At 38.7% G+C, this 24322-nt stretch overlaps 1 protein-coding gene across 1 annotated transcript; it reads left to right on the top strand.

Moving 5' to 3' along the window:
• Window positions 1–1032: 1032 nt before the first annotated feature.
• LOC149143839 (F-box/kelch-repeat protein At5g15710-like) lies at window positions 1033–2925 on the top strand. The gene has a single exon (XM_089448556.1). The coding sequence runs from the start codon at window positions 1271–1273 to the stop codon at window positions 2420–2422; it is 1152 nt and encodes a 383-aa protein (XP_089304682.1). The 5' UTR covers window positions 1033–1270; the 3' UTR covers window positions 2423–2925.
• Window positions 2926–24322: the final 21397 nt, after the last annotated feature.

The following is a 24322-nucleotide window of genomic DNA, read 5'->3' on the forward strand; positions in this document are numbered from 1 at the left end:
TTATAATAAAATAAAATCATATTTCTATTCAAAATGTGAATAAACCCGAGTACCAATAAATATTTTGAATTTATAAAAATATTAAATATATTAATTTAAATTTTATATATTTTGTAATTTATATATTTTATTAAAAATATATAAATTTATTAGAAGAATTAAGATAATTAAAACCACATCTTTAATGAATGATTAATAAATAAATTGTTTAAGATGGTTTTACATTTATTAATATTAACCAAAAAATCACTATTCTTGGTACTAATTAATACTAATTAACCACTATATGTTAATAATTTTTCACTTTCAAACAAAAATAAACATTTTAATTATTAAAATTTTAAAATTCACTATAATTTAAATCTTGAATTTTCTATATTTTGATTTTTTTTTAAATATTTTTTCTCAATTTTATCTAAAATTTATTAAAATAACAAATTTGAATTTCTAAAATATATATAATCTATTCTAAAAATAGTTTCGTTAAATTAAATACATTTATATATTTAAAAACATATTTTAAATAATTAAACATCATAATTTAACCAAAATATTTAAAAACACATTTTAAAGAATTAAACATTATAATTAACCACAATTTATATTAACAAATTTATTTAAAAAAATAAAACACAACCGACCATATAAAATAGTTTTCGCCTTCTAATTCTACCCAATTACCAATCCATGTAAAATAGTTTTTCACCTTCTAATTCTACCAATCATTTTTAATCATTCAAACACAGACAGTAATCATTTCCAACTACTTCGACCACTGAATCATGTGCTTTCAAATTAAAAGTTTTCAACTCTCTTTCCAACTACTAGTACTAATCACTCCATATCTTTTTACGTGGATTAAAAAGTATATATGTCATGCCATTTTCAATGCAGCTTTCCATTTAAGGAAATAAATTTTTTTACTAAAAGATTTTCAATGCAACTTGCAACTTACAACTTAAAGAAATAGATAATTTTGAGGAAGATTTTCAATGCAGCGTCCTTAAGTCCCAGATAAGGAGATTAGAGTCGTCTACGGACATCTGACATCGAAACCAACGTGCCTATGATTATCTGCACTGAAATTATTGAGAGAACTGTCAGTTTGCAGTAGCCAATGACCACCCTCAAACAAATCCCAAATCCCAAAGATAAAGATTCCTCCATGGCTATTACTTGCACAGCAGAATCACTGCATACCAAACTGCTTGGCTGCAAATTCATCCTTTTACAGGTTGAGAATAACAAGATACAGGCCCTCATGTAAGCCATGAGTAATGAGGAAGGTGAAGCTGAGAATGAGGGCCTCTGGATACATATGCCCCAGGATTTACTGGGCCAGATTCTATCAAGGACCTCCATTGATAATGTGATAAGAAGTAGCTCAGTGTGCAAGGAATGGAAATCATACATAAGATCGGGAGCTTTTATTAAGCTATGGAAATCAGCATGGCCATATCAGGGACCGCCCTGGTTATTTGCAGTCTCTAAATACAACTGCAGGGACTGCTGCTGTGCTTATAATCCAATTGCGAATAGATGGTATTCAATTCCTCTTTGTTTTCTTCCCCCGTCCATTCGTTTTCCTGTGGCAGCAATTGGTCAGCAGCTCCTTATCAAGGGGAGCTCGACTGGATCACACCATCTTGCAGTCTGTAATCCAATAGCAAAGAAATGGAGGCTGCTGCCTGCGTTGCACCGTCCTCGTTTGAATCCGTGCATTTGTGGAATTGAGAGCAAATTTGGCCCTACTGACAAATATGGCTGTGACGGCAGCTTTCAGGTCATTGTAGCAGGCGGGTCTTCGCAAAATGGTAACAGCTATGAACCCACAATAGAAATTTATGATTCATGTGCTGATTCATGGCATGTGATTGGAGAAGTCCCCTGTGAATATGCTGTGAGGTTGGCTGTGTGGACACCCAATGACACAGTCTACTGTAATGGAGTTATCTATTTCCTCACATCTGCTAGACCTTATAATATCATTGCATTTGATTTAGTGAAGGGTACTTGGAGTGAGGTCATGGTGCCAAGGCCTCAGCAGCTCATGTGCTCCTTCCTTATAAAGAGAAGAGGCCGGCTTACTCTTGTGGGAGGATTGGGTTCTCCCAAGAAGTGTAAATGCTTGAATATCTGGGAGCTGCAGGGGGATGGGTGGCCGGAGATTGAAACGATGCCTGGTGAAGTCTTCAATAGATTTTTTGGAGAGAAAGCTGATTTTGATTATAAGTGTGCTGGCAGTGGGGATTGCTTGTATTTTTTCAGGGATTATCATTCAGAGATCTTGGTGTGTGAACTCTTTGAGAATCAGAGGGCGAATTGGAGATGGATATCTTGCTTCTCTTTTGTTGGATCACAGTTTCCAAGATTCTCGTTTAGGGGCATGTTAATTCAGCCAGGTTTGGATGTTTTCCAATAAGAACTGGAAATCTGGGGATGTTTTCATAGCATGGAAGCCCACAAGATATGCAACTTCAGCTACAGGTCAGCTCAAGGATGCCGTTTTAAAAAGGATTTTGATAAATAACTAGCATTATTTTTACTATCATGGTTAACTCTTAAACTGTTAGTATAGGCCTCCCAAGTCGCAGTGAAAACACCGGTGTGTAATAAGCATAGAGTTATGCTTGAGCCCTAGCCTTTGCCAATTTACAAAAACTGCGGTAAAACTCAAGCGAAAGTGTCATGACAACGCATCGTAGCAGACCTTGATCTTTGAGACTTGTTTCTCCATTATCTGTTCTGTCACCTATCTCATCTCGTAAGTCAATCTGTTTTTATTGTTCAATAATTTGACAACAATAAACCATGAAGCTGAAAGCTCTGCCCTGTCTCTAAGTTGGCTTGGAAGGACAGGGCAGAGCAGTGTTCCTGGCCTGAAACTCAGTTTATTGTTTCTTTCTAATCCAATGTGTTTTTTTATTTATCATCTTTCTGATCTATCATCTATACGGTCACGTAAATCAATCTGTTTTTATTGTTCAATAGGTTGACAACAATAAACCACGAAGCCAAATGCTCTGCCCTGCCTCTAAGTTGGCTTGGAAGGACGGGGCAGAGTAGTGTTCCTGGCCTGAAACTCAGTTTATTGTTTTTTTCTTTTAACCCAATGTGTTTTTTATTTATCATCTTTCCGATCTATCATCTATACGGTCATGTAAGTCAATCTGTTTTTATTGTTCAATAGGTGGACAACATTAAACCATGAAGCTAAAAGCTCTGCTCTGCTTCTAAGTTGGTTTAGAAGGACAAGGTAGAAAAGTGTTCCCGGCCTAGAACTCAGTGGTTCTTTTTTTCCTTTTAAATCCAATGTGTTTTTTAATTTAATTCTACGAAACTTTAAGAGAACATAGGTGGACAACGGGTTGTGGGATTCTCTACTAGGGTATCATGAAATATTATTTTGTTTGAGTGATCGGAGTATAAAATATAATTGTTTTACCACCAATTTGCATGCTATTTGCTTGTACTGTGATCGACTGATTGCGGTGGTCCAGAATTGTTGAAGCAATTTTTAGTTTTATTTAGCAATTCAGTATGGTCTCTATCACTTGGATATATCTATATCTCTATATATATATATATATATATGATCTTCCTTCCTCCAAGCTAAGCTACAGGGTGAGCATCTAACAGTTGCAGGGCATACAATTGGATAGTTGAGGTTCACCCAGTTAGATGGACCATTGCACATGCTTTTGTTGGATCTTAGGCAAAGGAAAACATCTAAGGAGATATCAATAGAAGACCATACCTACCTTTTAAGTGACTGTGAGAACATGAGCGCCTAGTAAGCATAAAGTTTCATTTGAGCCATTCCTCTATGTGAATTGTTAAAGAACTCAAGAGAACTACTGGAAGAGTATGGACAGTTTGGAATTTTGTTGAGCCATTTCTCTATTTGAATTCTTAAAGAACTCAAGAGAACACCTGGAAGAGTATGAAAAGATTGGAATTTTGTTTTGCAGCTGCTCCTTATTCCTGGCTTCATTTAGGAACCACAAGTATGCACAATGTAATGATTAAGACTTCACACTGGAGAATGCTCTCTTCAGTTATCAACAAGGTAAAACCAAGATGATCTTTTTGTGTGTCAGGTTTACAGCCTCAATTTGGAAGTAGAGCTCCATTGGAGATGACATTCACAGATTAGCAAAAGTACAATTTTCATTTTTCCTGTGTGAAGAGTTATTAGTCCTTACAGCAGAGACTATATCTTCGACCATGGTGGTTTTTCAGAGTTTTACCCCACCTTACAAAACTTTGAGGATTTGGGCTATAGGTTTGTGAAGGTTTTGAAAAACAGGTATTATACAATTTTTTCTTGGAATTATTATTGTTGTTCTATTGTTTTTGTGATTGGTGGGGTTGGCAGGGCAGATGATATGACTGATTCCTTGGAGTTTTTGGAGGTATCTGTCAGGAACAAAATATGTTGCAGAGAGGACCAGAGCCCGAAGCTGTGCAAGTTTTAATAGAGGGTATGTTGGTAGGGGGTGGGTGGAACACCTTCTTCTCTGCCCTCGTTCTATATAGCTTCTTGTTGAAGCCATTTTTTCATGGAATGGGGATTTACCACAGAATCCATGGTTCTGCACAGACTGTGAAACCCTCATTCATTTTCACAGAGAATTTGTATGGCCATTGTCTGTAGATTAGTAGTAGAGAAGTGGTTTTCTTGTAACAACACAAGGAGGCTGCTGCATTTATTCTTTGCCAGGTATGGTTTCCTTTTGGTTTTGTATTTTTCATAGATTAGCTGGTCAGTGCTTGAGGGATGCAATTACCATATGCTGCCCCTGAACTGCATAGATTAGGGGTTTTGTGTTGCCCTCTGAATCACCGCCCTTCACTGCCCTGTTCTGTTGACGTGGTTTGTGCAGGCGCGGCCCTTTGAGCACTGACTCTGTTTCCACCATCATGGTCATGACCTAGAGGTCTTAATGTTCTTGAGAATAGTATCTTTCAGTGGCTTTTGAGAGGTATCTTATCTGTTACTTTTTAGGTCAGGTGAATACCTTTTGTTGGTGAGAGAGACTCATTTAACCCACAGCATACAAAGGAAGAGTCCATCTTTCAGTGTGCATGGAATTTTATAGCTTGAGTGAGCCTAACAGTTAAGAACATGTGTTTCCTCCTCATAGGTCATCAGGTTGAATTGGAGGGGTAGAGTCTGTACACCTCTATAGATTAACTAGTCAAATTGTTGCATGGAAGAGACCCCTTGTCCCGCAAACCAAGGTGTCTCGTATGTCAATTTGATGTTCAACTAGGCTGCAACCTTAAATTGGATTATTACTATAATTTATCAATTCGGTTATTTACATCTTTGCAATGGACATCTTTGTGTGCTAGAAAGTAGCACTCAATATTTCCATTATTTTTGGGTGTATATAAGTATTCACTCTTTTAAGGCAGTTTTGTATTCAATGTTAGGCTATTTATTTTCTTGGTTTCTAAGTGTTGTTCCTCGAGATGTTTTTGGCCAGAGAACATTGCCAAGGCATCTGCTGAAGGCTTTAAAACCTCCCTACTTAAGGCCACAAGTTGGCTCTTGGATCAGAGGATGTAGCCCTCAAATATCTTTTTGAGCTGGCTGCCCAAATTCACTTCAATAGCGGCTCTATCTTTTATGCTTTAAATTCCAAATTTTGGTGGTGATTAAAAAAATTGAAAGGAAAGAAAACTACAAACTGAATACAAGCAATTACAATCAGATTTCTAGACCATGGCTTTTCCATTGGGCACATTTATCGTACATTGCAGAATCTTAAGGCTAATTTGGATGAAAGAAACAGAAGATTTAGGAGATAAACAAATACCTTCAAGGACCAGAAAGGGTGGCAGTTCTTGGCACTCAAAGAAAACAGAAATGTCATAAATGCTAAATGCTAAAACCCAAGCTTACCATTTTCTTTGTTTTTGTGTATTTCAATGCCCAAGATTTTCTTTGTTGCTCCTAGATCCTTCCTATCAAAGGTCCTAACCATCTAAGCCTTCAACTTTTTGATATCGTCCATGCTTTTGCTTGCAACAAGCATATCATCAACATATAACACTAAGATAATGAATATACCATTCAAACTTTTGAAGTGCATGCAATGGTCATACTCACTTCTAGTATAATTCTGGCTCGTCACGAAGGAATCAATTTTCTTGCACCACTGCTTGGGTGATTGCTTCAAGCCATACAATGAATTCTTAAGCTTGCAAACTAATCTTCTTTTGTGATGTTGCACAAGACCTTCCAGTTGTTCCATGTATATCTCCTCGTCCAAATCTACATGTAGGAAAGTTGTCTAACATCTAATTTCTCTAACTCCAAATCAAGAAAAACAACTAGTTCCAACACAATACAAACATGTACAAGCTTAACAACTAGCGAAAGATTTCATGGAAATATATACCTTCCATCTAAGAGTAACCTTTTGCAACCAATTTGGATTTATACCTTTAAACATTAACATCAACTCCTTTATTCAATTTGTAGACCCATTTACATACAACAATCTTTCTAACTTTAGGAAGTTCTACCAGGCCCATGTTGCCACAAAATCTAGCAGGTCAGGAAAGGAGATTCACCACGTGAGGACCAAACTCTATGGCAACAATGAGGAAGGGTTGTCATTGTCACCTTAGCAACCTTCCTCTTGTTGTTTAGTGGGATTTCAGCCACAAGGGAGGCTTCCCTATGCCACCTACAAGGTATTCTAATACTATGGCTCATTGTGACTTATTTCGGAGGTCTAAAGACAGGTAGGGGGCTTGGCAAGGTCTACGATGACCAAAATATTCTAGACTAAGGTTCAAGCTCTCTAAGGTTAGGCCTATGACAAGGCTACTATAAGTTAGGGTTTGATTGATGTTCTTTATTAGGGCATACAATGGCATATAGCAACCTTAGAAAGATCTTTAAAATGATCTTTAACAAGAAGGAAACAAGGATTTCCAATAGAGACTAGGGCTTAATGCAAACAAGAGGCTTTTAGGGTTGTTAGATATGTGTAACAACAATAACTTGTTGGAAAATCCATAGAGGTGGCAGTTAAATGATTTCCCTTATTAATGACATTATCTTGTGATATTTTCGTTATTATTATTAGTTCTTTCGATTTTTCTTTTCTTATCATCAAGACAAATGCCAAGCAACAAATAAAAGAGTACACAAGATGTAGGCATGCTGCCAGGGAAAAATCCCACTCTAGGGGAAAACCTTGTCAAAATTCTTCCTTCACTAGATTCAAGATGAGACGACCAAGACCCTTACAACTTAGACTCGAGACTACCTCCATCCATCAAGTCAACTTTGTCATTCTTCTTCATACTTTGGTCCTTGCAATGATACTGAACTTATCACTGTGATAACAATAAGGTAGCATCGAGATATTGAAGAATCGAGTCTACATCACCGAGATATTTACTGTGGTAGCAATGAGATAGCACCGAAATACATCACTGTAATATCACCAAAATGTGATCACTGTAGTAGCACCGAAACTGTGATACAGAAATAGCATCGAGTCACTTTGATACATCATTGAACTGTCTCCACTGTAATCCTTATTTTATATGCTGAGAATGGCACGAAATTATCTCTGAGATCACCGAGAGTTTTCCACTAAGATCACCCAAACTTCACTGCAACCTTCTTTGAGATCCGAGTTAGTAATATGTGTCATATCACTGAAACTTGTTCTCTGAAAAAATGCGAGTTTGTGTTGTGTTGTTAAGCGAAGATCCAGTGCTTGTATATATAGTGGTTGTCCAATATAATTAAGTCGACATGAGCATTTGAATAGTTATGTATATATATAGGCTGACATGTGATCACTTTGTGGAAGTCGACTTGAAGAGAATTCTTTCAACACTAAGGAGACTTTGATGAATGGAGGAGTCTTCACAAATTGACTTTGACAAATAACCTAAAGCCTACAATGGAGGCTTGACCTATACAATTGACCCAAGCATGAAACCCATGCTTTAACAAGTCAAATCAATTTAATAATAAAATTCTTTTTTCTTTCTTTTGAAAAATATATTACATTTTGACTTCAAGTACAATTAAGAAGACTGAACCTAGTTACATTTTCCAACACTCCCTCTTAACTAGGGAGGTATTCATATTTACATATAACCAAAGAGGTACATGGAAGATTTCAAAACACATCATCTATGAAGAATTTTACGCACCGCAATGCCATGGACTAGATTCTTGACCAGGGCAATCTATCCATTGATCTCTCAACAATTTAGGCACCGCAATGCCACGAACTGGATTCCTGACCAGGGAAATCTATCCGGGTGGGACTAAGATGGACTCAAGCTTTCAGCCTCTCTAAGTACCATCAGGCTTACTTGCTAACCATCAACCCAAAGATCCAGGTGTGTGTCAGAGCTCAATGACCAACACTACCTTTCCAACTTCGGGACCTAGACATCAACATAAAGTGCCAGCCAGATGTCCTCCCAGGAAATGCTTCACTCACAAAGCCTCAACACCCCTTGATCCGACAGATCAAGGACAAATCTCTCTCGATCAAATTGATCTGTAACCAACATGCTATCAAAATTTTTGAGAGATTTACTTGTACAAAAAAACCCCAATCAATAATATACTTTCACATATTTATAAACAAACACAAACCTTGGGGTCTTTCAGACAACAGATGTTGCTTCTCAACACAGTATGACTATCAACCGAATCTTTGACAGAAGATTCCTCAATCATACACTTTCCTTTCCTACTTCATATGTAGCGACATATTCTTCAATTAGATCCTACTTTCCTTCTTTTAGCAACACCTCAAAATGCATTCTCTAATTTCCTTCTCTCACTCATGGCCTTCACTAAAACTTACGGCTGTTAGTCCTAGTCTAGTGCATGACACATGGAGTAGAGAATTATATCTGTCACTCCCTCTTAAACAGAGAGGATCTAATTATTCATGTACAAGGAATATTCTCAACCATCCTCTTATCCTAGGGAGATTTCTTTCATTCAATCTTCCTCTTAACCTAGGGATATTTCATCCAAACTCCCTCTTAACTTTGGGAGATCTACTTCAACATCGGAGAATCTTTCATTACTTCCATCCTTCTTATCATATATCATGCTTATCCCATCAATTTCACTTACGATCTAAGTAACCTAACACGGGGATTCGAGATTCGTAGGATACGGGGATTCGAGTGTCGGATTTAGACACGTTGACCTCCCGGAACAAGACACGTAGGATTCATTATATATATATATATATATATATTAAAAATTAGATATTTCTTACACAAATTCTCATTAATGATACAAATTCATTGATTTCAAACATAGATCTTCATCTAGATGTTAGTTTTACTGTTTACAAAGTAAGTTAGTAACATTATAGCATGCATAGTACATACAAAATTCAAATACATGTCACATAAATCATGATTCATAAATGAAAGACAACTTACAAGATAGTAAGATAAAGACACTGACAGCTGTAGTTTTCTCATTAAGTCATCAAATCAAAATTTGTTACATCGGTAGTGCAATGCCAATGGCAAATAGAAATAGAAAATATAAAACAACTACAGGTATACAAGCCTCAAGGCAATAGGTAGCCCATGACTCATGAGTCATCAATCCTCATAGTCATCATGAGAATCAGCATCAATGTCCTCATCATCATGGTCACCACTACTCTCCTCTGCATCCTCCTCCTCCCCTGTATCCATAGTCGCCTCTGCATCTGCTGGTGTGGAAGATGACCCCTCTAAAATATCATCGTCATCATATCTAACAGGCTCTAGCACTGGATCATTGAGATCCAAGTTGGCCGATGCCAACTCAACACTGTTGTCCAGACCCATATCATCAGGAAAGATATCCCACATCTTTGTCTTTCCCCTCAACCACTCTTCCCTCTGCCTGTAAATAAAACGAAGGTTGGTGTGCACATACACCATTGTCTCTGCCCTAGACTGCTCAAACCTGCTCTTCTTCACACTATACAAATTCCCATATGTGCTCCAATTCCTCTCGCAACAAGAGGATGAAGTAACTTGAGAGAGGAGCCTCATGGCTAACTTCTGAAGAGGAGGGCTTGTTGCCCCATTATTTGCCCACCAAGAATAGGGCTTCTTAGCCCCCCTGTCTCTAATCGCATCATATCCTGCAAATCGACCAGTGCCAGTGGAAAACTCTGCAAAGTCATCCTCCACCTCATCAAGCAATGATCTATCCTGGAAAACCCGCTTGAATGCATCTCTCCTCCCTTATGAGATTTCACCATCCATGTGAGGAGGGAATCTGCGGGAAGGTCCACCATTCAGCCACTCATGGCTGTAGTATTTTGGGTTCAGTGAGTGAGCCAAATAATGTAAAGGTGTGCAATTCTTGTCCCATCTGCTGACAAGAATATCTTGTATAGTACCACAGAAGGCCTCTGGTGACGTCTCATACTAATCCAGGTGGCTCCAGAGACACACACAGGACAAAGAGGGCTTATGAAAGCTCAAAAATAAAAGTGTTCGGATTATGCTCGAACTAGGTTCATGTTAAAGATCTTGTCGTCATGATAGTGGTGGTGCGAACAGTTCATCAATCCGAGTCCGGATGAGGAAGATAGAGGTAGTCAAAGTTGGGTTGACTTTTACTAACTGGGCAGGGTTAAGGAGGCTGCAATTTCGACTTTTACAGCAGACGGAATCCGGCCAACTCCAACCGAATTCTGGGCAAAATTGTCGCCTTGTTAAAAAGACTCCTTCGGCCAATGTTCGAGAAAATTCAAAATTACATTATTATATATAAAAACAAATAAATAAATAAAGGAGGTGGTGGGCCACCACCCCCACCACCCCACACCCCCAAACCACATTAACGTATACCATAATGTTAATGGGCCAGCGGGAATCGAACCTGCCCAACCACGTGGCCGGCCCGCACCACGGGCAGCCTAACCAATTAATACAACGGACCAACATTTAATATGACACCACACCACCAACGGCCCAAAACCAAACAACGCCACGTTTAAACTTAAACCGTCATAGTTTTATAATGTGACAACTCTGCGCGGGGGTAACGGTTAGTGTAACCGCGCCTAATTATAACGGGCATTATAATAAACCATGACCAAGGTTGGGGGGTCGGCGGTGTTGACCACTACCGGTCAACTGCCCACAACAGTACCCCCCCTTTTTTTTTGCAAAAAGGGTAGCGCTCGATCGACATGTCCGTGCCATTCTGCAGTCATCAGCAGCTTGATCAATTTATTTGTAAACCCAGTCTGCATATTTAATTGTAAATAATCTTAGCAGAGTTGAGTCATGTATGTAAATTGCCTAGGTGGACCTAATTTTCTAGTGATAATCTACGTTCCGGAAGGTTTTTTGTCTCACCGATCTATGATCGGCAGAGTTTTCCTTCAGCCTAACCCCAAAGCCGGAATGGATTTTGTCATTAGAATCTTAGGAGAATCCTAGTGTGTTAATCTGCTAGATTATAGTTGTGTCGCAGAACTGGGTGGTTTATGAGGGTCTATGTCAAATGGGTTCTCCCCCTTGAGATGTAAAGTTGTAAAAGTCATGATGTAAAGTGTCTTGAGGGTTAGAAAATGTTTTTTCCCCTCATAAGTCCTAAGTCCTAGGTCTTAGGTGATTTTTCCAAAGGCTAAGTTCGAGGATCCATTTAAAAATAAATTAAAAAAATAAAAAAATAATAAAATAATAAATAATAAATAAAATAAAAATAATAAAATAAAGTAAAAACTTAAAAAATAATAAAATAATAATATTTTGAGTAAATAAATGCAGAATTTCAATTTTTTAATGCATTAAAAATTCGACGGATGAGATTAAGAGATATCTTGATCCTCATCGACGGTCGAGATCATTTTGACATGGATCACTCGAACTAGCTGTTGGGAATTTTTCCTTTAAATAGGGTGCTAGGGGTCATTTGAGATCAAAGAATATCTGTGAGTCTTGTGCTGAAGAAGCTCTCTTGTAGTTCATTTTTTGTACAATAAAGAAGACTTTGGGGTTAAAAATCTTGCTGGTGTTACTCTTCGGAAAATGCTGTAAGATTGTTCTATTTTTTCTGCATAATTTTATTTTCAGCCATTAATGATAGCTTAATGAAGATTGATCTAGGCACAAGTGTCTTGTCTGATCTTTGAGGTTTGAATGATAGTTTAGATTCTGAAATATATTGGCAGGTATCTCCATTTGATCGGGGTTTCACTATTGTTTTCTCCTTCTATGTTGATGGTTGATTTTAAGCTGTGCAGGAAATCCTTTTTCAGATTACCGGGCGTTAGGGGAAGTTCTCGGCTGAACCAGCCAACTCCTGGGTTGTGTTTTCTGAAAGAGCCCAGCCAGTTCTTGATCCCGGGCTTATCATTCGAAATATTTTTTTTATGAATGCATGCAGGGTTTTTTGAAGCATTTTACATTTAAATTAAATTCTGATAATATTACTGCTGTTATTGCTAAATCTGGCTGTTCAAGCGTCAAAAGCTGTAAATTACTTAGTTGATCTAGGGTTCCATTTTTGTTTCATACATATATTATACAAGGGTTTGCCTTTTCTTCTGCAGGTTACAGGTATCTTTGAAGCAAGGAGAATCAAGTATAAATTCCGTAGCAATTTCAAAACCTGCGCAGTGTCTCTTCTCATCCCTCACGTAGCTGCCATATCCGCACAGCTTCCCAGGATCCCTGCATCCAGTATTCATTCCTTACGCAGTGAAAATATCTGCATTTATCTCAACCAAAAAGCTCTCGAGCTCACCACTGTTCCACTCTGCAAAGGTCTCTGACAGCTCCTCATTGGTCAAAACCCCGACATACCTGAGCACATCATAGGCCTCAGAGATCAACTGCATGTCTCCATACTCGATGCCGTTGTGAAACATTTTTACAAAATTCCTGGCACCTCCAGTTCCCACGTAAGTAACGCAGGGCCCGTCATCCACCTGGGTAGCGACCTTGGTGACCACGTCTTCAAAATCGACCCGCAAGCATTACAATTTGGATGACCCTCATATTGAGTCAGCAACGTCGGTCTCAAACCTGAAAATACCCACGTGTTTTTTTTTTTAATCGCCGTCGTCTGATTGCTGGAAGCCGCAGGCTCTCAAACAACCTTCATCCGCCATCGAAAAGGTATTTGCTGTGATCGCATTTTCTTTTTTTGCAGGCTGCGTGAATGTTTGTGGAGTGTTTTACATGACGTTTCTTTCTCCCTGCGTATGAGGAATCGTATTCATTCTTCAGACTTTATGCGTATGGTAAGTTTCTGTGAGGTTTAGATTAGATTCTCAAATTTTTTTTTATAGCTTTGTTTTATTTTAAGTAGAAGTATATAAAAAAAAAAAAGAGGAAGGAGGGTAACGTTTTGTTTTAAATGTTATTTATTTTTAGTTAGGGTTTTGATTTTATAGATTTAGATTTTAATTTGAATTAAAGTAGATTTTAATAAATTCAGGTTTTGTTTCAGTTTAATTTTAACTTTAGGTTTTGTTTATTTTCTTTTATATAAATAAAAAAAAAAAAAAAAATTGAGTTTTCCTTTTAAAGTGTAGATTTAGATTTTATTTAGTTTTATTTTTTAGCTTTAATTTTTTTGCCGTATTTGAAAAGAATATAAAAAATATTTTTGGGAAGCTTTTTGCCAATTTCAGTCTTGGCTAGAGAATTTCTTAGATATCATCTTTTATGCTAAGGCTAAAAATTTTGATGTGGGAATTAATGTTTATCGTGCTTAAATGTTCATTCGAAGATTAACTGCATAAATGTGATCTCTGGTTAGCATTTTGGTGGTTGTTTAAAGCATTTACCTTTTAAAATTTTAATTGCTAAAGTTAAGCTTTGATGATAAATGATTGCTCTACATGGTTTATCTTTTTGCAGCGTCTGATAATTAAACGATTAAACATTAACTCCACAAGGCACTGGTCCATTAAATTAATAAAATATTTTTAGTGCTGGTTTCCTTTCGTGTCTCCCAACCCAACTGGTTCACAGTTGGTTTTCATCATCTCATAGGGTCTACCCCCCTTAGCCGCGGGAGACAGGCTTAAACGGAGGGATCGGGGATCAGAGTGGCAGCCCCCGGTCTGAGCGTTGTCGTGACAATTTGTGTGACAACAGGCGGGATTCGAACCCCGACCACCCCGCCTCCATTTTTCCGCCTTAACACAACGCCAATGACCTCATTTTGAACTCTCCGCCACAAAAACTCATATAAACCCGTTATTTGCACAGTGCGCCCAGGCGGCATGGAGGAACTAGGAGTGGACATGGAAATCGAGATGACATTTTTTAATTAATTTTTTAATGCAGGTGGAACCATGAAGGAGCAAAATTTCCAGGAGGGTGAAATTTTTGTAGTGTCCAAATTGAACAAACTTTATGTCGATCTTATACCTCTTGGCGACACAAACACGATGGCGCAGTCAATTTCCTGATCTGAGCAGTAGAATTGCAAAGGACCTGGAGGAGGGAATCTTTGAGGAATCTAGGGGGAATCTAAAAGATTCCTTGAGCCCCAGATTTTCACTTTCTCAGAATTTAGAAATTTGACAGTCGAATTTGCACTATTCGACGCCACAAATCTGATGGTGCATTCAGATTTTCCATTTGCTCATTCATTCGACCACTTTTCTAAGTGGAGTGCAGGTGTCAGCATTCATGTTCGAGCAACCATTTCCATGAGATTCAACGCTGCGAGATTCGATGTGCGACCAGCTTCAACAACTTGACATCCTTCTTCAGATGGCCCCTGGATGTTAGGTATATACAATGTGTTCATGTACTTCTTTTGCTATGCATTACGCTGCACAGATCCCTTTTTGATGTTTGATGTGGAATCTTGTTTTCATACTTGCTTCATGAATCATTCTTGATGTGATGCGGAATCATCTGTGTGATGTACTTGTTGTTATGATTCGTCATATTTTGTTCGAGATCCCTTTGTCGTCATGTTCTCATGTTTTCACCATGTATGTTTGCATTGAGATCCCTTTTATGCCATGTTGGTGGGATGACCATCATGCATGAGTTTTGTGTCATACTGATAGGAGTTTTTGACTGAGAGTTCCTGTAGCGGAACATCTCTTGGAGCCACTCCTGCATGAGGGCATTTTCCTTGTATGATAGTGACATCACCTCTTATGTACATCATCACAATTGGCAGCGCTTAATGCAGTGGCCTACACCATCTTGACACCGGGGCTTGGAGATGTAGTCCCTCCTGGACAAACTCCGTTATCAACAGCTTATGTTTTCATGTGTTGATGATTGTCATGTTCCTCTTTTTTACAACATGCAAATGTATTCATTCATGTTCTTTTAAAAATGCAATTTAACACATCACAAAAGTAAAAGGTCTTGGGAGGGTCCTTTGTCACACCCGGAACTAGATCAAGTGGTATCCGAGGGTTCTTTGTGTGGATGTGAATTGCATGCATGACCAATGGAACGTGCAGTGATGGAGGATGAAAAAACGATGTACGAGACCATGTTCAAAATTTCCAAAAGGGTGGAAATAATCTATGACACTCTATAGAAAGAGACCGAGGAAAAGGAGCGATTGCAGCTTCAGTTGCGAGCCACGGAAGAGGCCCTGGAAGAACTGAAGCACAACAACCAAAGTCTTCAAACAGATAACGTTGAATTGAAGATACTTCTACATGAAGAGAAGGAGGAAAAACATAGTTTGCTATGACAGCTGCAAGTTAAGGACGAGGCCTTGGAAAAGCTGCAGTGTGACCCATGTGAGGTAAAATGTAATTCTCCGAATTCATGTATGTGTCCTGATGATGATTTCGCTGTTTTTGAAAATCATACCACAGGAATTTGCTCCAAATTGTTGAGGAAAATGGGGTATGAAGGAAAAGGCTTGGGCATTAATGGCCAAGGCATTGTCAACCCCATCAAAGTGGAGGAATTACCCCGTCAGATAGGACTTGGGTATGTAAGAAAGGAAGTTGGGGAATGCGCCGAGACAGCTAGCGAACCACCAACAACAGATGATGAGCAGTCCTCATCAGTTCTTTCCAAATCGACAGAGGAGGTAAAAGATGTTGATTTCCTTTCAGTTTTGTCATCACATGGTATGATTTCTATTGGAGATTTGGAGATCCCAATTATAGGGACAAGCATGAGGCTCCTTACTAGGACGAGGCATGAGAAGGAAGAAAAACTTGGTATTAATAACCAATGCATAACTCAACCATTGGAGGTTGTGCAGAGACCTCAATTTGCAGGCATGGGATACACCAAAGGGGAATGCTCAAAGGTGTCGTATGCTTCCGAGACATCGTTGAAATCGTCGAGGAAAGAGAATGATGGGAACCCATCCCCATCATCCCATGGCAGTTTCCATTGCAAGGAAAGAGCTGAGGCAAGCTCTCATCGCCATACTTACACCAGAGATGGCAAGGAAAGGTATAACCACTCTCGACATTCGAATGTTCATTTCGATTATAATCATGTTGTTAATGATGGACGTAAAACATGGAATCGAAAAATATGTACCTTTTGTGGATTACATAACCATACATTTTCTAAGTGTTGGAAAAGAATGGCAACACACAAAACGATGAGGCGTGAAAGTCCCTCTCAACAGCAGGAAAAGAAACATGTTAAACAAATATGGAGGAAGAAGACCTATTGCAGTCATTGCGATGGAAGTGGCCATCAAAGAGCCACTTGTTGGAGGCTCCATCCAGAGCAGCGCCTTAAAGACAAAGCGTCGGTGCATGAACCAGGTGAAACAATTGTTCGACAAGCAAAACCACCACAAGGAGGCGACCCCTTCACATTGATAAGTGAAAAATGGTTTCTAAATATGTTGTCTTGTCATGGTCATGCTTTCGTAAATCATTTGTTGCATTTTACAATGTAAAGATGATGATGTGTTTTCCATCACTTGTTCAACAACAATGATGTCTGGTATTATTTTGAGTTGCATGTTAAACTCTGAAAGTGATGTCGTGTTTCCATCACTTGTCAAAGAAACAATAGTATTGGTCTTATTGTTGTAAATCATGTGTTGCAGTGATGATGTGCTTTCCATCACTTGTTGAAGCAACAATAATATGTTAGCCTTATTTTCATAGCTGGGGTATTGTGTCCATCTTGATGTAAACTTGACCACCGAGTATGTGTTATAAACTCGTGGCAAGTGTAGGATGGTTGGGTTATTAGTTGGTCATGAAGTCAAGCATGTAATTTGCAAAACAATGTACTACAGGTTGCAGGGGTTGCAAGTGTCGGCTCATCGCTTAAGGGTCCAAAGAACAAAGGTGAAGGAGATGGAAGCGAGGCCTTTCAGGACACTTGTGATACAGACAAGGTACAGAAAAGTTACAGATTGTTTTTCATGCTTTTGGAGGACCAAAATCTCCTCAGTGGGAAGGATTGATCCAGGTGGCTCCAGAGACACACAGAACAAAGAGGGCTTATGAAGCTCAAAAATCAAAGTGTTTGGATTATGCTCGAACTAGGTTCATGTTAAAGATCTCGTCATCGTGATCGCGGTGGTGTGAACGGTTCGTCAATCCAAGTCCGGATGAGGAAGATAGAGGTAGTCAAAGTTGGGTTGACTTTTGCTGATTGGGCAAGCTTAAGGAGGCCGCAATTTCGACTTTTCCGATGGATGGAATCCGGCCAACTCCGGCTGGATTCCAGGCGAAATTGTCGCCTTGTTAAAAAGTCTCCTTCAGCCAGTGTTCGAGAATTGTCAAAATTACATTATTATATATAAAAACAAAAAAATAAATAAAGGAGGTGGTGGGCCACCACCCCCACCACCCCACACCCCCAAACCACATTAACATATGCCATAATGTTAATGGGTCGGCGGAAATCAAACCCGCCCAGCCACGCGGCCGACCCACACCACGGGCGGCCTAACCAATTAATACAACAGACCAACATTTAATGTGACACCACACCACCGATGACCCAAAACCAAACAACACTACGTTTAAACTTAAACCGTAGCAGTTTTATAATGTGACAACTCCGCACGATGGTAACAGTTAGTGTAACCGCGCCTAATTATAAGGAGTGTTATAACAAAACATGACCGAGGTTGGGGGGTCGGCAGGGTTCGAGCCCCGACCACCCCGCCTCCATTTTTCCACCTTAACAAAACACTAACAACCTCATTTTGAACTCTCTGCCAGAAAAACACACATAAACCCATTATTTTCATAGTGCGCCCAGGCAACATGGAGGAACCAGGAGTGGACACGGAAATCGAGATGACATTCTTTAATTAATTTTTTAATGCAGGTGGAACCATGAAGGAGCAAAATTTCCAGGAGGGTGAATTTTTTGCAGTGTCCAAATTGGACAAACTTTATGTTGATCTTACACCTCTCAGCGACACGAACCCGATGGTGCAGTCAATTTCCTGATTTGAGCAGCAGAATTGCAGAGGACCCGGAGGAGGGAATCTTTGAGGAATCTAGGGGGAATCTAAAAGATTCCTTGAGCCCCATATTTTCACTTAGAATTCAGAAATTTGACAATCGATTTTGCACTATTCGATGCCACAAATCTGATGGTGCATTCAAATTTTCCATTTGCTCATTCTATTTTTCGGCCACTTTTCTAAGTGGAGTGCAGGTGTCAACATTCATATGCGAGCAGCCATTTCCATGAGATTCGACGTGCGACTAGCTTCAGCAGCTTGACATCCTTCTTCAGATGGCCCCTGGATGTGAGGTATATGCAGTGTGTTCATGTACTTCTTTTGCTATGCATTATGTTGCACAGATCCATGTTTGATGTTTGATGTGGAATCTTGTTTTCATACTTGCTTCATGATTCCTGCTTGATGTGATGCGGAATCATCTGTGTGATGTACTTGTTGTCATGATTTGTCATGTTTTGTTCGAGATCCCTTTGTCGTCATGTTGATGGGATACTCATGTTGTCGCCATGTATGTTAGCATTGAGATCCCTTTTATGCCATGTTGGCGGGATGACCATCATGCATGAGGTTTGTGTCATACTGATAGGAGTTTTTGATTAAGAGTTACTGTAGCGGAACATCTCTTGGAGTCACTCCTGTGTGAGGGCATTTTCCTTGTATGACAGTGACATCACCTCTTATGTACATCATCACAATTGACAACACTTAATGCAGCGGCCTACATCATCTTGACACTGGGGCCAAGAGATGTAGTCCCTCTTGGACGAACTCCGTTATCAACGACTTATGTTTTAATGTGTTGATGATTGTCATGTTCCTCTTCTTTACAACATGTAGATGTATTCATTCATGTTCTTTTAAAAATGCAATTTAACACATAACGAAACTAAAAGGTCTTGGAAGGGTCCTTTGTCACACCCGGACCTGGATCACATACTCAGGGCACTCACTCTGTAGAATAATACTCCTCACAAACTCAATCATTGAATCCCATCCCTCATAAACCTCTCCTAGGATGGGTTTGTCTCTATCTGCAAATCGAAGCAAAGAAATGATAGGGTCCATGATCTGAATAATTAAATCTACCCTCTCCCACCAAGCATCATCTAGCATTGTGTCCTTCACTCTTTTAGAGGCTACCTGATCTATCTTTCTCCAAAAAGACCAAAACTCAGAAATAACCATGTCCCCAAGAGCAGTCTTGACCTCCTCAAACTCTTCAACATGATGAATGAATATGCAAACCGTGTATTAGAAATCTTCAACAATGATATATTGTTGTACTCCTTGTAGACAGTGAGGGCATTTGTATGATTTTGCACAAAGTTATGGATATGTCGTGCATCCTCAATAATGTTACCAATCCAAAGCACATTAGAAGCAATGGATTTCAGTGCTAAGTTCAATGAATGGACAATGCAAGGTATCCAAAACACTTGTGGATATTTAGCTTCCACAATCATGCCAACAACCTTGCAAGCAGGTGCATTATCTGTAATGATTTGCACACAAGAATCAACACCTACATCTTCAATAACTTTAATAAATAGCTCACCCATAAATTGTGCATCCTTGTATTCTACAAGTGTATCCACTGCTTTCAAGAAAACTGGACCATTCAAGGAAGGCACCATAAAGTTGATGAGTGGGTGTTGTACCGTATCTGTCCATCCATCAGAAACAATGCTAACCCCAAATGTTGGCCATGATGCTTTAATAGGATCAAGCATTTTTTGCACCTCTTTTTTTGCCTTCGTCAACAATGTGGTTCTAAGCTTCTCTGAACCAGGAGGCACATATCATGATGGAGACCCATGAGTTAGAGCTCGACACATCTCAATAAATAGAGGTGAGCGTGCAACATTAAATGATATGAAGTTTTGATAGAAAAGGAAGGCAATGGTGAGATCAAGCTCTTCCCGTTTCACTTTTTCCATTGGACCAAGTGAAATTGCTTTTCTTTTTGTTGCTTGTCCCCTAATAGAACTCTCAAATGGAAATTTGGTGGTGCCTTTCTTCAAAAATGGAAGAGGGTCTTCATTCTTGGTTTTTCTTGATTTTGCAGCCACATTTGCCATACCAACAGTGAACTCTTTTTCCATTTCTTTCATCTTTTGTAAAGGAACAACTTTACAAGCTCCAACTCCACAACCTGGTAAAGCCAACAAATGGCCTTTCACACGGTAATATGTGCTTTTGAAAGAACTGTGGCAAAAGTTGCATCTCCATTGCACATTGCCTCCTCCCTTCCCCTTGGTGCTTGTCCCATCCTCTCTTGTGACATATTTCCACAAGGGATATTTCTCAATGTTGTCTTTAAGAGGAAGTCTTCCCTCAACATTACTTGCAGTAGACTTTGATGATATTGGGGGAGGAGGGGCATCTCCAATGGAGACATTCTTTCCCTTCCTTTGTCCCCTACCTGTTGCCCTTGATTGAGTCATGAACACTGTAAAAAATAAACAAAACATGCACAAATTTGTAAAAAAAAATCATATACAAACTACTGTAATAGAAATGAAAAAAAATAGAGATGAAATGCAGTTACTTGGTGCTTGAATCTCCTTGTCGAATGCTCCAAACCCTTAGCTCCTTGCCCATAGCTCACTATTTGGAAAAACGAATGAGAGAAATGGTAAATAATGAAAAGAACAACATTGTTTTTATGCCCCGGGTTTCGCTTTTTTGGGATTCAAATCCCAAAATCGGGACACAATGTGTCCTAACGAGACACGACCGGGATTTGATCGTGTCCCGTTAGGACACGTCGTGTCCCATTTTTGGATTTGAATTCCCATCGAATCGTGTCGGATTTGTGGGATTCAGACACGTGGCCTGTTTTGGACGAATCCAGTTTCAGAGCTTACAATCATCTTCACCAACTTGAAGACAATGTACCTGCACAACTTAGATAGCAAGTAAAACCAAAATTATTGAAGCATGAAGTTAGCCATATCAAAATCTTATAACAACAAAAGCATTTAGATTTTACAAACATAATCAACAAGAGACTATACTTCAACTTCTTGCCCAAGTTTTGTTACAAACCCTAAATCACATTCGTAGCTCATCAAGATTTCAAAATCATTATTCTAGGGTTCCAATATTCTTTCAACGACAAGTTCCTCGTATAGCAAACCCTAGAAACAAATCAAATCAATGAATCTAACAACTTTCAGAATTCACATGTTAGACCCCTCACTAAGATTTCATACATATCCTAGATTTCATACATGAGTTTCAACAATCAAGACTAATCACATCTTAATCAATATCATGACTAGCATCTACTATGGTTTGATATTCACCCTAGAGTTCTCATTTACACAATCTCAGCAATCACTATGTAGATTCATAGATTCTAGATTGTCTTTTCACACATACGTAGAGAATTTAACTACTACTAGGGTTTAGTTGCAAGACCCTAGATTTTCCAAATAACGTCATCCTAGACCATCAAAATTTGACTAGGGCTTGTTTCCAAACCCTAGGACTCATGACCATTAACACTTAGGTCAACACATATATCTAGGGATTCATCAACATATCATATACACATCATACGTCAGGCAATATTAGTTTGTTAGACATATACCAACCTAGAACAGGTTAGGGTTTCAACCAAATGAACACATACCTAGGGTTTCATTCCTAAGACTCTAAATACATAACAAGGGTTTTTCTTATCAACCAAACCCTAAAGATCTAGGGTTTCATAACATAGCAAATCAAACCCTACTATTCCAAAATTTCAAAGGTTCGGGATCTCAGACAAACATCATTCAACCCTAACAAGTTAGGTTTTCATGATCATACCGAAATCCCAAACACGACATCATCAACAAAAACTTCAAATAACTTTTTCCAATAACCCTAAGCAGTTTTAGGGTTTCAGACATTAACATTAGCATACCCTTAGGTTAGGGTTTTCCAGAGAACCTATCTAGGGTTCTTTAAAGTTAATTAAGAATATGAGGGGGGTAGATTTATCAAGTGATGAATCACCCAAAACAAGAATCATTATGATTCAAGACAACTAGACATAACGATGCAAATTTCAAAATAAGATGAATGTACCTTTTAAGGGAATTTATAAGGTGTATAGACTACGACATACCTAGAGATGGCCAAGCCTTGTATGTATTCCTTGAAGTGTTCTTCTTGTATTCAACCATGATCTGTGATACATACTCTCAAGCAAAACATGTGATACCAAGAACATGATTTAATTTCTTAAGTTAGATAATCATGGAGGATGGAATCCTATGATATCGAAGATCAAGATATTCACTCTTTCAATCAACATTGGTACTTTTGCTTGAAATCCTAGACTACTTGTAAATCCTAGAGGGAGAGGATTAAGGTTCTAATATGTTAACTAGAAAGTACACATTTTAATCCCTGACTAGTTAGAAACAAGGCTTATATGAACCATTAGTGATAATAGAAATTCAAACGCTTATGAGCATATGTACCTTGTGAATTACATACCTATGTTTTTATTAGACTTGTTGTAAGTGTATCTTGTTGGGTATGGAGTACTTACTTGATTTTCTTAAGCTGGTTTCTTGTGCTTGTACTTGATAGACCTTCATAGGAGTTGTACCAAGTTCCATCCCTTCTCAATGTAGTGAACCCCTCACATTGTAGTGACACCGAAACCTTCTCATTGAAACCTACTCACTATTGGAAGCACTAAATCCTTCACTGTGATGTATCACCAAGATCTTCTTTCTGTTGTGGCACCGAAATAGATAATCCACTGAGATTGTGGTATAGTGGTGGCATATGTTGATTTTTGTAGCATCGGTTTTGTTCTAGCCACAAATTTTGGTGGAGAGGCTAGAACACATGTATTCTCTAAAACCCAGAAACCGTTTCTGGAAATTCCACCTAGAGACGACTTAATTAAAATAATTAACTTATTTTTAATGGGTTCTAAGTCTAAACTTAGGAAATCTATGGTATTAATTAAGTTATGGTGATAATCTTCTAGAAGAAGACATGGATCGATTTCTAGTTAATCTTAGCCATCGATTATGTTTTAATCTTGGTCGTTGAAGCCTCAACGAGAGATTGTAAGAAGAAATTTGATGGGGGTTGGAGAACACAAATAGAGCCACCAAGAATTCGATATTACTGGGAAAGCGAACTCTAGAGTAGCAGTTGTGAGTTTCTGGAGGTGATTCAGTAAAGTTGAAGTAGTGAGAGAAGGGCAGGGATAGTAAGGCTGGAAGAAAGTTTTTCCAGTCTGGTGAGTGCATAGCAGAGAGACAACGTACTCCACAGAGAGGCTGACGCAATGCAGAGAGGTAACGCAAAGCTTTAGAGGGAGATCTGTATTTGTTGAGGAGAAGTCGAGTTTCAGAGGTAGGAGTTGGAGTGGGAGCTTGGAGAGCCAAAAGATCGAGTTTCAAGAGCACTAACTGATCAGTAGAGTGAGAGAGATGCTGGTCCCAGCAGGCTGACGCAGAGGCAGCAAGGGGCAACTCATCTTGAGCTAAGGTCAGTGTCGGATCACTGGTGGAAGTGAGATTTTTCTCACTAGACATTTTTCAGTCATTTTCTTTGTATGAAAAGCTAGATTCGAGCTTCCATAGATTTGTACTCAGATTTACTACTACATAATAATAAAACCCTCAGCTACTGCATTGGTTTTCCCAAGTTGGGGTTTTCCGGGGACTTTTGTCCAAAAATAACAATGTATTATTGTGTGTGTGCATCTATTCTTCCAACATTTTTATTTCTTCTGTAATATTTTATTTTGTGAAGGCTGCAGTATATATGTTTTGATATTTGCCGTAGGAAACTGCAAATAATTTGGTTGATTAATTTAACAAATAGAAGAAACATTATCAGTTGTTGCAATAGGATTCGGGATCATCA

This window comes from Pinus tabuliformis, chromosome X (assembly GCF_031772625.1).
Source record: "Pinus tabuliformis cultivar Carrire ecotype Pingquan chromosome X, CPIR1, whole genome shotgun sequence".
In the NCBI taxonomy this organism is placed as follows: Eukaryota; Viridiplantae; Streptophyta; class Pinopsida; order Pinales; family Pinaceae; genus Pinus; species Pinus tabuliformis.

What these genes read in the sequence shown, in the direction of transcription:
- LOC149143839 (XM_089448556.1), top strand. Translation starts at nt 1,271, where the DNA reads ATGAGTAATGAGGAAGGTGAAGCTGAGAATGAGGGCCTCTGGATACAT.